The sequence below is a fragment of the Onychostruthus taczanowskii genome, unplaced genomic scaffold, assembly GCF_017590055.1.
Source record: "Onychostruthus taczanowskii isolate IOZ18803 unplaced genomic scaffold, ASM1759005v1 scaffold142, whole genome shotgun sequence".
NCBI classification, from domain to species: Eukaryota; Metazoa; Chordata; class Aves; order Passeriformes; family Passeridae; genus Onychostruthus; species Onychostruthus taczanowskii.
The window spans coordinates 130,018-144,825 of NW_024498597.1; the positions used below are offsets into that span (position 1 = coordinate 130,018).

The 14,808-nt window shown below is 38.8% G+C and overlaps 1 protein-coding gene across 12 annotated transcripts in view; it reads left to right on the forward strand.

The window, feature by feature from the left end:
* The window catches only part of PHF20 (PHD finger protein 20), a 64,861-nt gene that overhangs the window by 15,772 nt on the left and 34,281 nt on the right, over nucleotides 1-14,808 (forward strand). For 9 of the 12 annotated variants that reach the window (XM_041398246.1, XM_041398234.1, XM_041398237.1 and 6 more), the window contains 7 exons: nucleotides 1,694-1,865; nucleotides 2,077-2,161; nucleotides 2,863-2,942; nucleotides 6,369-6,756; nucleotides 7,145-7,252; nucleotides 8,276-8,452; nucleotides 9,263-9,442. In XM_041398246.1, the coding sequence (XP_041254180.1) occupies nucleotides 6,633-6,756; nucleotides 7,145-7,252; nucleotides 8,276-8,452; nucleotides 9,263-9,442 (589 nt within the window). In that variant the 5' untranslated portion in view covers nucleotides 1,694-1,865; nucleotides 2,077-2,161; nucleotides 2,863-2,942; nucleotides 6,369-6,632. The remainder of the gene's footprint in view (nucleotides 1-1,693; nucleotides 1,866-2,076; nucleotides 2,162-2,862; nucleotides 2,943-6,368; nucleotides 6,757-7,144; nucleotides 7,253-8,275; nucleotides 8,453-9,262; nucleotides 9,443-14,808) is intronic. The other 3 variants (XM_041398236.1, XM_041398238.1, XM_041398241.1) reach the window with 1 other exon arrangement.

Here is a 14,808-nt window from a genome sequence, read left to right on the forward strand (position 1 = left end):
TCGCGTCATTGAGTTAGTTGGCTCTTGTAACTTGGGCTTGTCTCATGTCAATGGTAGAAAGTGAATTGTGCTTCCTAGAGGTGGTTATCTGCTTGGACAGGATTATTAGCTTCATACTGAGTGAGCACTCTGTCCTTTTTATCAGCTTCCCTCTTCATCATTGAAAATCTAAACGAGTCCTAGGCATACTGCAGTCCCAATGGCAAGAGCACCCTTCTGGCTGCTCTCTTGTTGAGAGGATCTGGGATTTTTTTACCTGTTTTTGCTGCTTTCAGATTGTAAGAAATGGCACGCTGATTTTTGTCATTACCTGTACTTAGTGATATCCAAAAATAATCTGTTTAGGTTGTGACTGTGACTACTGCCCCCTCAAGAGCTTGTGGAGGGCAGTGCTTTGAGTTACCTAAGTACAAAGTAACTTGACTGTCACAGGAAGGAAGTTTCTTTTTTTCCCAAGAAGTTGGTAACCAGTTACAGATGTCCCTGCATAAATATCTGCCATTGCAATTCCTCTCCTCTACAGCCTTTGCTGCATGCATTTTGGTAATACATTGGGATGAACTAATGGCATAGCTTGACATGTGTGGCAGTGAGTATTCTTAGTCTGTAGTTGCAGTGTAAGACTCTAGTATGTCCTATTAATAGTTTTTTGTGAAGTCATGACTGGACATGACTCAGATCTGCTGGAGAACTTCAGTTGTAGGTAGATTTGCTTTCTCTTTGTGTAGGTTTGTAGAATGGTAGCCTGGGTTGCATTTGAGTCTTAATTCTTACATGTCTAGGCTTTACTGTTAGTATCATGCTTGATCTTTTTGAGATGCCACTTCTTTCTACCACTTGTTCTGTCTTTCAAGTGTGGTTTGCCAGATAAAGAATACTTGTGGAACTGAGTTTTGTCTTCAGCCCTTTGTTCAAGAATTCACTGAGGCCTTGTCTTTCCAGAATACCGAAAACACCAACAAATGGAAATTTTCTCTTGATGTTCCTATTGTGGAAGGGAAAGCTTTGTACTTGGAATGTTACCTTCATCTGGGATAGTGAAATAGCTGTGATTCTGAAATCTGTACTGAAGTTACAAATTACCAATGCAATTTAAAGAAATACAGAGTTTGCAAGGTCTTCCTGATCAGAAACATTTGAATTTGGCTCATCTCAGATTCCCTTACTACTAATGTACTAAGAAATTTATATCTTAAAGATCCCAAGATTTTGCAAATTAAATTTAACTTTGAGAGTCTAACACTTAAATTACATTTAGTGTGCCTGCTGGATTTTTCCTGTTGCATTGGGTAGATGATTCATGATGCCTGGTGATGGGTATCTTAGAGAAGTGAGTGTATTGGCACCCAAGTGTTACTCTTGATAAGAGTGGACTGAAGCTATTGATTTTGTAAAATGTGATATGTCTAGATGTAGGGAAGGTCTTTCTGACTTCCAAATCTGTAGTTAAATTTTTTTCCACCCTAGACTAAGAATTTGTCTCCTCTTGCTGCAGCCAATGTTTGCATTTGCTGTTCAGTTTTGGGTTTTCTTATGTGCTTTGCTCCCTCATTATGTAGCATCTTTATTGCTTACACGAGTGGTACACCAAATCAATACAATTGTAGGAGCTAAACCAAGGGTAATTTGTATAAAGTGTCTGAGACAGTTTACCTTATTCGTAATTAAAATATTTTAATCTACCTTTGACTAGGTATCCAGCGCACATTGAAGAAATTGATTATGAAGAGGGGAAAGTACTTATCCATTTCAAGCGCTGGAACCATAGATATGATGAATGGTTTTGTTGGGACAGTCCTTATTTGCGTCCCCTAGAGAAAATACAGTTAAGAAAGGAAGGATTGCATGAGGAAGAAGGTTGTGCAGTAAGTAGAAATTTGAGAACATTTGTGTAACAGTTTAACGTGTCTTTGTATGAATGATGACCTTTAAAATTCTTCACTGTTGCTGTGTTACCTGCTTTGTAAATTTTATGATTTCTTCTAAACATTGGAAAGCTAGTAATTGAAATGTTTTAATGAAGTTGTATGTTTCAGTAATTCTCAGATGAAGACACTTCTAACTACTGTTTCATAGGGATTTCGTATCAACGATCGGGTATTGGCGTGCTGGTCTGACTGTCGCTTCTATCCAGCCAAAGTTACTTCTGTTAACAAAGATGGTAAGGATTCCTGGTTTTGTAACACTTAGTAGTTATGTATTTCTAATTGTGCTGGAACCTCATTTAGGTGGAGAGATACTACAGCAGATGGAAATCAGCTGTGGAAAATTGCATTTTCAATTATGTGTTTTAGTCTGTCATTAACTTTTTTAACCTCTTTCCTTTTTTACAAGAAAAAAGCTTTCTGCTGGGATATCCAGTCAGTACTTGCTTTTAAGTATATATGTGGGGAAAGTTGTTTCTTAAATTTGTTGTTATTGCCTATAAACTGCATTAAAACCCATTGTCAGAGCTGCAAAATCCCCTTAAAAATCAGCAGGGGAGGGGGAACTGTGAATGATTTGTTCTAATGTTGGGCTTGCTTTAGATTGTCTTTGTTGTAAGATCAAGGAGAAAAGGACTGTGTAATTACATATTGGAATATTCCACCAAAAATATTTTGGGGTTTTGTGACTAAGGTGCATCTGAGGAGCAGCTCTAAGATTAGACATGCACCTTTCTTTTGACCAGAATTGTTTTGGATAACTTTGCTGCGTCTTCCTGGCCTGTGATAGGAGCTCTGTGTTGAGGGTTCTGACAACACAGGTAAAGAAGCTTTCGTCTAGGGCTAATTGTGCAGCTGGAGTATGGGAGCTGTTAGCTGGTGCTGTGTTAAATATCTTCTGATATTTGAACTCTTACACTTTGTTTTCGTATTTTAGGTACATACACTGTGAAATTTTATGATGGTGTAGTTCAGACAGTCAAAAACATTCATGTCAAAGCTTTTTCCAAAGATCAGGTAAGTATGGTGTTTGTGCAGCTAGCATATTGTTAAATGAGCAGTTCAGATGGCTAAATCTGTTGAATTATAAAATGTGAAATTAATTAAGAACCTTTACTGCTAAAATACAGTATGTATGAAATGAAATCCCTTAAAATGAAAACAGGTGATGGATAGATATCTCAGAAAGGGAAAAAGGACACTTCATTTCCCCTTCATTAAAGGGAATCCCTTAAAATGAAATGTGAATCTTTGTGGTATGATTTGCAGAGCTCTCAGGTTTTTTAGATTCACCTCTTGAACTAAAGAAGTCAAGGTATATAAGTAAAGCAGATTTCTGAAAGTCATTGGAAAATTCAGAATGTACATACTAAACTAGTGGTAAGGTTTTGAATTGTGCTGTGATTGTTTTACCTGTTTGAGATTACTTTAAATATATATATATATTTAAAAATTATATATATATATATTTAAAAATAAAGAAGTGACAACTATGGAGTGGACAGAAACTATTTTTTCCCAAAGTAACTGCTTAATATTCATGAGACACTTAAGGAGCATGGCTATTAATCTTTCACCTCACAACTTTGAGACGACCAGTTTTTTTAAATATTCCTTGTTTCCCTTTTGTGGTTTGGCTGTTTTACCAACCCTTCGCTTGCTCAGCACACGGGTTCAGCCTTCAGCTCATGATGTAAAGTAGTAGTGAGCCATTACATTCAAAAAAATAGAAGCTGTTGTGCTGATGGTGAGGAGGAGGAAGTGCTGCTCTGTACTTTGATTTTCATGTACAGGCATGTAGGAAAGGCTGACCAAGTTCTGGTCTTGAGTAACTTGGTTAAAACTTCTTAAATACCTGCTTCAGAATAATTTTCATTACAGACAGGATTTTAAGTTTGATCTCTTGCCACACATTCCTGTGTGGTAACTGTAGCATGTCTGTTTTTTGTCCTGCTCTCTGCCTTTAGTTTTCTGAAACTTTAAGTTTGAGCAAAGAAATTTAATTTGTCACCCCAGTACAGTCTTAAACACAGATTCCAGTAATGAACGTCACTGGTACAATTTATATTTGTCACTGTTGTGTAGAGGTAGGCAGTCCTCCAGATTTCTGTATCTGCCAGGCTGGGACAGAACACTATTTCACATTTGCTGTAAAGTGCCCTGAATAGCTTTGAAATGGTTATCATTGTGTGTGGTGGAAAGTTGACTAATACTCACAAATGAACTACTGCAGAATCTTCATTTCCATGAGAAATGTTTTTATGATATTCAGTGTTAAATAAAGGGAGTTGAACAATCTGAAGAAATAGTCTGCATAAGTAAACAGAAATATTTTCATCACTCTTCTGGGAAGTTTCGTGATACTGCATAGCTTTGGAAAGGTTTTGAAAGGAGACGAGAGGGGTTTTTGGTTGGTTCTGTTTTCTCCTTTTATCCTTTGTCCAAGAAGATTTCTCTTAGTCCAAGAGAATCTCTTAAGTTACGCTAGAACATTTTTTCTGTCCTTTAGCATAAAAAAGCATAAAGTGAGAATTTACTAGTGAGCTCTACTTATACAACCAGAAGTAAAGTTTGAAAAAAAAATTACTTGAGGTACTGGAGTGTTCAAGAATCAGAAAAAACCAGGTGCAGCAGTAGTGTAGCAGAATGTTGGAAGTGGAAGGGAGGTGTCTTGTTCCTGTTCTTCAGGGGGGAGAGAGTGTAGTCATGAAGGCACACATGGCTCAAATCTTGTTAAGAAAAAAAAAAAGTAGTACTTGTTAAGGAAAAAAAAAGTGCTCCAAACCACACAGTTCATGAAGGGAACAATATAAGCAGGTCATAATTCCTTTAATTACAGTATTTCTCTGTCCCTGTGTAGAGTGTGTAAATGGCTGTGTTGAACAATGATGGTAAAATGCTAATGACCTGTAACAGTGTGAATGTGCCTTTGCAAGGACACACAACTTGTAAGAGTTCAGTAACACCAAGAGGTAATTCAGACATACTGTATTAATGATTCAGTTTTTTGAGAAAATTTTGACTAGGATGGCTTAGGAGTATTCCAGTACCAGATACTTGATTCAAATCAGATGGTTTTGTAAGCATGGAAAGTGTTGAAACGTAGTTGTCTGAGTGTTGTTTTTTGAGGTGGTAGGTGTTCATTTGTTTGTTTGGGATGGGGTTTTTGTTTTGTTTATTTTTTCCCAATGTTTGAGTTGCTGCTAAAGCTTCTCCCCTGAAGCTTCTCCCATAAGGAATTTACAGAATACAGACTTACAGGATGTGTGGTAAAAGGAGTGCTCAGACATGTGGAAGACTTCCTTCCAATTTACCTGTCTGTTTTCATGGAATATATAGCAATTTCATTTCATGCTTTTAAACAGTGACTTTTTTTTTTAATCACATCTATTCCAAGTATGGTTGAAATAATATTATAGAGGGTGGAGCAGATTGCATGTTCACCATTTTAATGCAGCAGTATTATTTCTAAAGGCTTTGGTCTGAAAAGACCTTAAAAGATATCAATTCGTGTAAGCCACAGATAGACAGGAATACTGGAGTGGGACAAGGCAAGATGTAGTGCAGTACAAGGAAATAGTCAGTCTTAAGTGGTTTCTCAGAATTTCATGTGGTTTGAATCACGTGTTCCACTTCCTTTCCCCAAGAAGGTGTTGAGCCTTTCCTGTCCTCTCATCCTGGGTCAAAGTTCAAGATTGTTGTGCCCTGTAGAACTGTGTCTGGGAGGCAGCATGGTTGCTCTTCCTGCTTCAGTTAGGTAACAGGAAGAGAGAATTAGTTGAACTAAAGGCAGTGTTGACACATGACCAAATATAAATTACTAACCTGTGTGCAAAGGTAGAAGATTTCTGCTCATCTGGGACAGCCTGTACCAGGATCACTGGAAGGGGAAAAAAACATCATTAGCATGTATCATCCTCCCTGCCCCTTCCCAGTGGTGTAAAGCCTGATCACAAAAGGGGAAGGATGTGGATTAGCCTTAGCAGTATCAGCAGCAATGATTAGTGCAAGCAAACTGCGTGTCTACTTTGAATGAGACTCTTCTGTGAAAGGAAGAGAGTTTGCACATCCAAGTGATTGAGCTGTCTGCCGTTTTCTCTGCTCCTGACTCTCACTCTTTCTGCAGTGTCCCAAGTAGGTTTTGTGTAGTACTGCACAAGCTAGTAGGGACCCAGCCTACTTCTGGGAGCAGAGGAACAGCAAATGTCTTCTGCCATTGCGAGGTGAAGAATGGATTTCTTGACCTGTCCTGTTCACATTGCACAGGTCCTTCACTAGTTCACGTGCCTCTAAGTTTTAATCTGTGTGTTGCAATAGAGTGCAATAGTGTGTACTTGTATCACTTGAAAAATTGGACAAAGATGCAGGTCTGCTACACACAAAGGGGCGGGGTGGCTTTTAGACTACAGTGAGTTGATTTTCCTGTCATTGCCTTTATTCTAGAATATTGTGGGTGATGCTAAGCCTAAGGAAAGAGGTAATGAAATTCCATCATCTCCTGAAAACCAGGAGAAATTTAAAGAGCAAAGGAAAGCAACAGGTAATGCAAAGAAAGACGAAGATGAAAAGACATTAAAGACTGAGAAACGAGTTAAACAACCCGATAAAGAGGGAAAATTTATAGTCATCTCGGAAAAAGGCAAGATCTCAGAAAAGAATATACCTAAGAATGGAAAAGAAGATAAAGAGAATATATCAGAGAATGATATGGAATATTCAGTAGATACACAAGTTGAGAAGAAGCCTGAGAATGACAAGGTAAAGAGTCCACAGGAAAATGCGAAAGAAACTAAGCGAAAGCGTGGCAGACCACCAATAACACCTCCCACGGGTATGTAGCCAAGCTTAAATGTTTAGGCATGTACCAGAACACTTTTAAACTTACCTAAAGGAATAAGAAGTGTCTTGCTCTTTCACAGCCTAAATGTCTAGAAAGTCTTAAAAAAAATTAAGTTCATCTTTGTTCAGGACAGCCAGGAACATACTGAAGTTTGGAGCCTTGGTGGTTTGGTCAGAGATTGGATTTAGGCAAGTAACCATCACACAATGTAAAGCATACCTGTAGTAGGGTTGAATACTACTATACGGGTTTTAGAAGGCTGGATGAAGCTGTATTTATGCAGGTCCAGTATTTTAGATTGTGAGGCTTGGGAATTTGTGTTAAAGTGTTTCACAGCTTTGTATTTAATCAATTTTTCTTCTGTTATGTAAATATGTAGAGCCAAGTTCTCAGACACTGCAGCCCATAACTTTGGAGTTAAGACGTCGGAAAATACCTAAAGGAGGTGATGTTCCATTGAAGCGTCCCAGGATTGAAAAAACGTTGTGTGAGTTTTTTGATATTTAGCTCTCACACTATGTGTGTGTGTATAAATATAAAAGTTCTTCAAGCTTAATGGATGGAGGAGGGATAAAACAGCTATGGTATTAATCTTGAACTGTGATAGATGCATTGACTGAAGTACAGCATTTGTTTTTCACAAATTTGCCATTCATATGTGGCATCATCATGCTGGAATTCCCCCCTAAATCTTAAAAGTTGGTTTTGGATAAAGGAGGCATAAGTTGTGAGACTTGATGCAAAAGTTCATAGATGTATGGGTGGCAGTGATTATATTGCCTCCAATATATAGAAGGCTATAGAAGCCTTAGAAGTTGTAGAAACTCTTCAGTTACAAGATGGAGGATTAAAGCAAGGGCAGTTTAATGGTACATAAATATTCATGCCACTGCAGTTGAATAGCTTCTATTTTATCTTTGTGTGGAGGCTGAAGAACTTGAGTGTGTTGATGAGGAAAGAAAATTATATTCTCTGTAAAAGTGTCATGGCCAAGGAGATGAAGAGCTGAAGAAACTTTCCTTTCTTAATACCACAGTCTTAAACTTTAGTAGGTTATCCAGCTCAGTCACAGCTTTTTGCGTGTCTGAATTGTCTCATCTAACTCCTTTAGTCCGTGGAACAGTTTGTGTAGACCAGCTCCACTATAAGGTGATGAACACACCCCCACTGCTCTGCAGTATGCCTCTGTGTGCATTTTACTGAGTGGAATTTTTTTTCTCAGTAAGAAACTAATGAGATACTGATCTGTATTCATACTTCAAATCTGTTACTAGAAGAAAAAAGTTGAGAGCTTTTGCTGTATTTTTATGCTTATTTGTAACTTATTGTAGCTTTTACAGAGGCCTAATTTTCCAGGCTTTTTAGCTTTTGGTGCAAAAAATCTCCTTAAGCCTTAATCCTTAAAAGCACACTTTCAAAGGAGTCACAGGGAGGGAAGAACTTGGAAGTTTGCTTGTGATCTGTTTGTACTCCTGTAACTGCATAGTACCATTAAATACAACTGTTCCAGCTCAGGAAAAATTTAAGAACTCTTCAGATAATGCTGAGAGAGACCAGATCAGGAGGCGATCTTCAAGACTCTCATCCAGTATTAGCCATGAGATTTTAAATACAGATCTTGTCACAACTTCCACGGAAATTCAGACTTGGAAAGATGCAGTACCTAACCAAAATGAATCTGAGAAGGGTAAGTGCCTTCACACTGTACCCCAGATTTTGGGATGAGATGGTCGTGTGGTTGTTGCAAGCGTTATATTTTCAGTTGCTAAACCTGCAGGCTCTATATCTGCCATGAAAACCTGTTTGCATCAGCAGTACAGGGAAGACTCATGTAAAGTTTCTATTGCTCTGCTGCCCTGATTGCTTTTGGCTTTTGATTCCCTTTCTGTCAGTAACCTCAGCATTTCCCTTGGGTGATGGGAGCTTTTCCAGCAAAGGAGAGCTCCATAGGCTAAAAATTCCAAGGAAATAGTTGGTTTGGGTTTTTTTGATTGGTTGGTTTTCTTTTGTAGGGAATGCAGGTTCTGATTGTGAAAATGAGGTAATTTCAAAGTTTTAACACTTTCACATTGTAGAAGTAACAGCCCTTGTACTGAATTCTTACAGTTCTTACAGGTTAATCATGTTGTTGAACACTAAAAGCATCAAATGGGATGCTTTTATGCTTAAACAGGGTTAAGATAACACTCCCTTTTCTGCCCTCTGCTTCACTGCCTTTCCCTTTTGAGGGAGCTCTTGTAGTGGTGTGAGATCTGTCCTATTCTGGGCTATAAACAGTTAAGTTGTGTGTTTCTCAGCAGCTGTAAGTTCAGAGGGATACAAGTTAGTTGTGTTGCAAAAATTGTGTGTGACCAAGAGCAAGCAGTCAAGAGCATGGATGGGTATTTTTCTCCATTATAATGTGATGAGGATTCCCCCACTCCCTGCCCCCCGCCCGAGTTCTGAAGTATGTTTTTGTATACATTTTACTCAGGGGAAATTTTTTTTCTCATTCTAGTCCAGTTAGAAATTCCTGTTGAATCTGACCAAAGTTGTGGTGAACAAGGAGCACCTGGAAACGCATTGCATAGCACAGCACTCAGTGCAGATGCCAGTTTGCAGGAAGAAAAAGCTGAAGACACTGAGTCTTCCTCTGTTCCTGTCAGAACTCAAGAACCTTCTGCTGCTACAGGTTCAGGTTTTTCATACTTAATGTTGATGCATTTCTTAAGGCAACTGACACCGGGTGTTTTCTACTTGTGCAAGTGTTAAAAGGGAGCATTTTTGAAATGTTAACCATGGTAAAAAACGCATATTTTTATTCCTTGTGGACTCAGTTTTAGTCTTATGCTTTAAAGTTGGACAGCAATCTTAAAAGTGGAAATTGTAATTTTTAAATGACTGGGTGTAATATTTTCAGCATGATGATGAAGTTAACAAATGCTTGTTTTCAGTGTTTGGAATTCTGGATTAAATTGAATTTAACACCATAAAAGGTCAGGTTCTTTTCTCCTTAATCTGCTGCACGTATGTGGTAATACTACTGTTACTGCTGTTTGGAAATCCTCATTATGCATTTTTATATCCTTATGTTTAGACTTGGAGGATTTAGTGCAAATTTATGAAATAGTTCAAAAATTTCAGTGTCTGTTGTAATACATTTATTCTATTTTCTCTTAGCTGGGGAGTGTTCTTACCTTGCCTTTTCAAATTGAAATTTCCTGTGCAGATAGTAGACATAGTCAAAACATGGTGCTGTCTGGTGATTATTTCTCATAACTTTAATCTATTGATCTACAGCTAACTGGGGAAACTTGAAGTATATATTTCCTAGTTTATGCTCTATTTAACAAGTTTAATTTTAAGTGTAACAGAACACTTGGAGAGATTTACGGTTTCTCAGCATTGCTGGAGTAATCTCTGTTTTGTTTGGTTATTTTAAATTTGCCTCTTGTTTGCATTTATCTTCTCTCACTCACTTGGGTATAACTGTTCAAGTCACATGTCCTCTTCCTTTCCACTAATGGGTGGAAAGTGCTGGAAGGAACCGACCTCTTCACTTAGGTTGGATGTGTAAATGAAAATTTACACATTTACACTATTTAGAAATATGAGCTCTTTTGATGTTGGTCTCCTTCAGCTACTGCTGAGCATTTGTAATTTGAGTTTGAACTCGGGAGAATTCCAACTGAATGCTTAATATTTGTGTGTGTAGTGTGATTCACATGAATGGAATGTGTGGGATGTGGCCTGAGCTTGCTTCATTGGATACAAGCAGCAAAGCTGTGGGAGCAGGGCTTGGCTCACACTTGCCCAAAGGCTCTGATAGAGAGTTTGTGTACTCTTATTTCTAGCTCTTCTGTTAAGACTTGAGCAAGCTCGATTAAAGGTGATTTGGGAATATTCACTCACATTGAATTCTGACCTGAGGTACAACACTGTTTTTTACATAAAAATCCACACTTCTGAGTGTGGATTTTATTTAATTGAAAGCTGTTTCAGTTAACGTTAGAAATCAGACATGCACCTGAGTGGACATCCGGGTGTGGCAAGCAGGTGTTCTTATTGTAGAGTACTCTTAAGGATTGATGATAAAAGCTATGCAGGGTCTTGGAGTAAATACTGTAATCTGAAATCCAAGTGCAAAAATCTACATTTCCATACTTAACCAACATTAAAAATGTTATTAGCAAGCAGTTTTAGAAAATCCATTATTCTATCACAGAGAAATCCTTTGTAGTTAAAAGTGGATCTGTGTTTCCTTCTCTGTGCTCTGTCTTGGTTGTGGGATTGTACTGGTACACCCCAGTGCTGATGAGCTGCTTGATGGGGGAACAGCAGGACTTGGTATTTTACCTGGTAGTGGTGTATGTGTGTAGCAGCATGACAATGTCAGGTGCCTCTGGTGGGATCTGAAAATACTTCTAAAAATTGCCAGTGGCTTCTGCTCTTATGGAGGGGTAGATATGTTGCTGAGCCCAGGCATGCTGTCCTGAAAATAGCTGGTGTTGGAGACTGGAAGCTGAATTAAATAATTTATGGATGATTAGCAAGGGAACAGATAGGCTCCAGATAGAATAACTGTGTGTCAGGCGGTTATGTTCATTAGTCTGCCCTGTGTTTTAAAGAGATTTGGGGCTTGGGCAGGGGCCAAAGTACATTGTTGGAGAGTAGGTGGTGTGTGTGGGATGAGAGGGTGTGTGTTGCATGTGAGATTCCCACAATGTACAGCATGGAAGTTAGTCATTGGTAGCTTTCCATGTGTAGAACAAAGGCAGTATTGTAACCCAGTATTACCGTTATTATTTGTCTGTAGACTTCAATTCTAGTCACTTAATGAGAATGAATTACCTTCCTGTAGGAGAATACTGTGAAACCCGTTTTCCTCAGTGTGATTTGTTGGTGTCATTTTTGGCATTGTTGAGTAGTATATTCTGGTAGTACAAATTTTATCTTGCAGGATGTATAGGAAGAACATTATTTTTATAGCATTTGAATATCAGGAACTTTTAAGGACATGAGCATTCCTTTTAAAGGGTGTTTTTCTAGTCACTGATTGGTAGATGATTCAAGATTAATAGTGGTTGCAGATATTTATAACAGCAAACACAGTCTGGAGTCTTCCTATAACTGAGATGTTTTAAAATGTAACATGTTCTAAAAGGGCAATATAGCATTGCTTGTCAAAAACGAAGTTCCTTTTTAAAAAGCTTCACCGAAATTGTGAATAATTACATGTACTGAAAGATTAGAATCCTGTTCTGCTGGCTTTTGGCCCCCTAATGACAAGAAGGGGTGATCAGAATTTAGCTAAATCAAGCTGTCTTTCCAAAAGATATGTGACAGTCAGTTGGCAAATTTTTGCAGCCAGTTAAAGCTCTGCATACATGCAAAACCAGAAGCATTTCATAGCTGTTCATGTGAGTTTACTCTTAAAAATTCCTTTAAATTTGAAGGTGAGCTGCCTTTGTTTTGTGCACATCTGCTATTGTGTTTGTAGCTGTATTTGCTAGCACTGTTGAAGTTACTTATTTATTTGCATAGAGGTGCATCAGGGATTTTATTTGCTTTATACTTACGCCTGCTTTTCTGATTTTGCTGTTAGCTTTGGGTTTCAGTTAAGGAGAAGCCTAAGACCTTTTCATCAGTTTGCAAGAGCTGCTGTTTCTCCTGCAGCTCACCTCAGTAGGCTTTAATCCCTTCACGATAGCGTGAAAGTTGTATTTTTGAGCCTAACAATATATGGTAGGTAAGTCAGTCCATCCTGCGTTGCTCACTTAAAGCTCCCTAGGGTGGGGCACCACAGTCTGGTCACAGTGTTCCAGTTACAGGTCAAAGTGCAGGTAAAGCCTTCACATCCCCCCACCTGGCCCCTCCAACAGTACGCTGAGGTGTGAGTGCTGCACTGCAAGGCTTACGTGCTTTACTGCCAGTACAGGCTGCTTTTATTGGCACCGATTTATTTCCAGCACAGGGGGGAACTGGTGAGTGGAGTGTCATAGGAAATACTGTCTTGAGTAGTTCTTGCAGTGCCAAGTGATGTTACAGCTCAAAACCTCACAAGTTTATAAATATGTAATGATCAGTGATTATTGATGCTGTTATGTATTTCTTACACCAGGCATCTCCTCCTGTGGATTCTGAATGCACTGGAAATTCTTGGATGCTGTCCTTACCTAAATTAGCTTGAGAAGAGCAATTAAGCAAGATGGTTTTTGTTTCACGACTGACGTATTGAAAGAGAGGGGGTTTTTGAAAATGAAGGAAGAAATGTAGTTTGAGAGCTACAGGAAAAACAGCAGAAGATTTCAGAAGAAATAAGTTGAATGAAATAAGTAATTAGTGAGGACACTGCCCAGTGGTGTCAAGTGGTCCAGAGCACAGTGTGAAAATTGTCAGCTCAAGCATGTTTGTTACCATGACCTATCAGGATGATAATGCGCCAGAGAACATGAGTTTTAGAGAGTTTCAGCGTGTTTAATTTAACAGCAAGTGAAGAAATAATTTGATCTTCACTTAGTATTTCTTTGGAGACCAGGAAATAGAAAGTGAAGGTCTCCACATTTTAGCCAGCAGTTGTGTGTGGAAGTCTAATGGCTTGAAACTGTAGTAAAGCCACCTTTAAGTGGGGGGAAACAGGAAGAGTTCTGTGTGCTGCTGGCTTCTTGGATTGTTTACCAGGGTGTTGCAGGAGATGCCACAGGATGGCAGACCTTCAGTTAAGGTATATTTTTATTTATATATATATATATATTTGCTGCTGCCAAATATTCCTGTCCCAGCAGGAGTCATGTCAAAGAGAGAATTGGTGATAGTGTGAAAACACTTCTGGTGGACTTGGAAGCTTCACACTGTGCATTTTACAGTAAACTTACTGCTGAACATGGTCATAGCTTGAGCCTTGGATAATTCAGCCCAGTGAAAAGTGGGAAGCATTGCCGATGGGAACACTGAAGGAATGTTTTTCTCTGTAGTGAAACTTAAAGGACACATTGATGTTTGACCATGGGTGTCTGTGCTTAATGTTGTAATGGCTGAAAAGCAGATGAGGAGTTTGAATTTTGATTATAATCATGGGAGAAATAGCAGGTGTCAATTTACCATTCCTTTTCCTCTGTACTCACAGAAAATACCCACCAAGCTCCTCTGTAAAGGCAATTGCCTGAAAATCTGAAGACAATACACCAAACTTGTTTCTCTAGAAACCAATTGTAGTGTCATATGTTGTGAGCAAAAATTCCGCGTGTAAGGATGGTAGCTGCCGCTTTAGGTGTTGGTGTAGGATGTCATTTTCAGAGTGCACAGAACAAGGGCTCTCCAAAGGCTCCCCTGGGTGGCAGAGTTGGTTGTCACTTTCCTGCTGTGCCTGGGTGACAGGGAGTTCTATTGTGATACTTGTAAAGAAGGAAAATGTAGTGATGGGAATGATTGAAGCTTTGTTTCAGATTTTGTGGGATCGTCTGTATTTCTGTTACTCTGAATTCATTCCTTTTGCACATTGCAGTTAAGCTTTTTGTCTGCTTCATTTCCCTTTGCCCCGTGTCTTTGTTATCCCTATTTCTAACTTCAGCTAATGCAATAATTTCCTTTTTGAACTTGTAGCCGATTAGGTAGAAGCCATTCCCTATATCTTCTTCAGAATCTTTCTAGCTCCGTGGAGGAGAAGTGCTCTGGATGCAGGGCCTCATACTGACAGCTGTGTGATGGTGTAATAGTTTCCCTTGTCATCTTTATAATGGTTTTTGTTAAGTCTTTTTGACCGCATTAGTCCCTTCTGCTGCAGTTGTTTTCCAGCTTCATGTTGGTTACTAAATAGTAACAGATTCTCAGCATCTGTAGTCCCAAATGCTGTTTTTATTCCTTTACAGTCAAGAGGACCTTTCTGTGTTTGCTTTCACTAAACCCACAGGCCATTGCACTGAGCCTTCCTGAAATGTTTTCATTCTTCCTATATGCAGCTTTTGGTGGTCTGCAGTATATTTTGATTTTGGTAGTGGCAAAATTCATCTTTCTGCAAGTGTGAGTCTGGCTTTGCTGCAGTCTTATTGATGTTCCTGTCCGCAT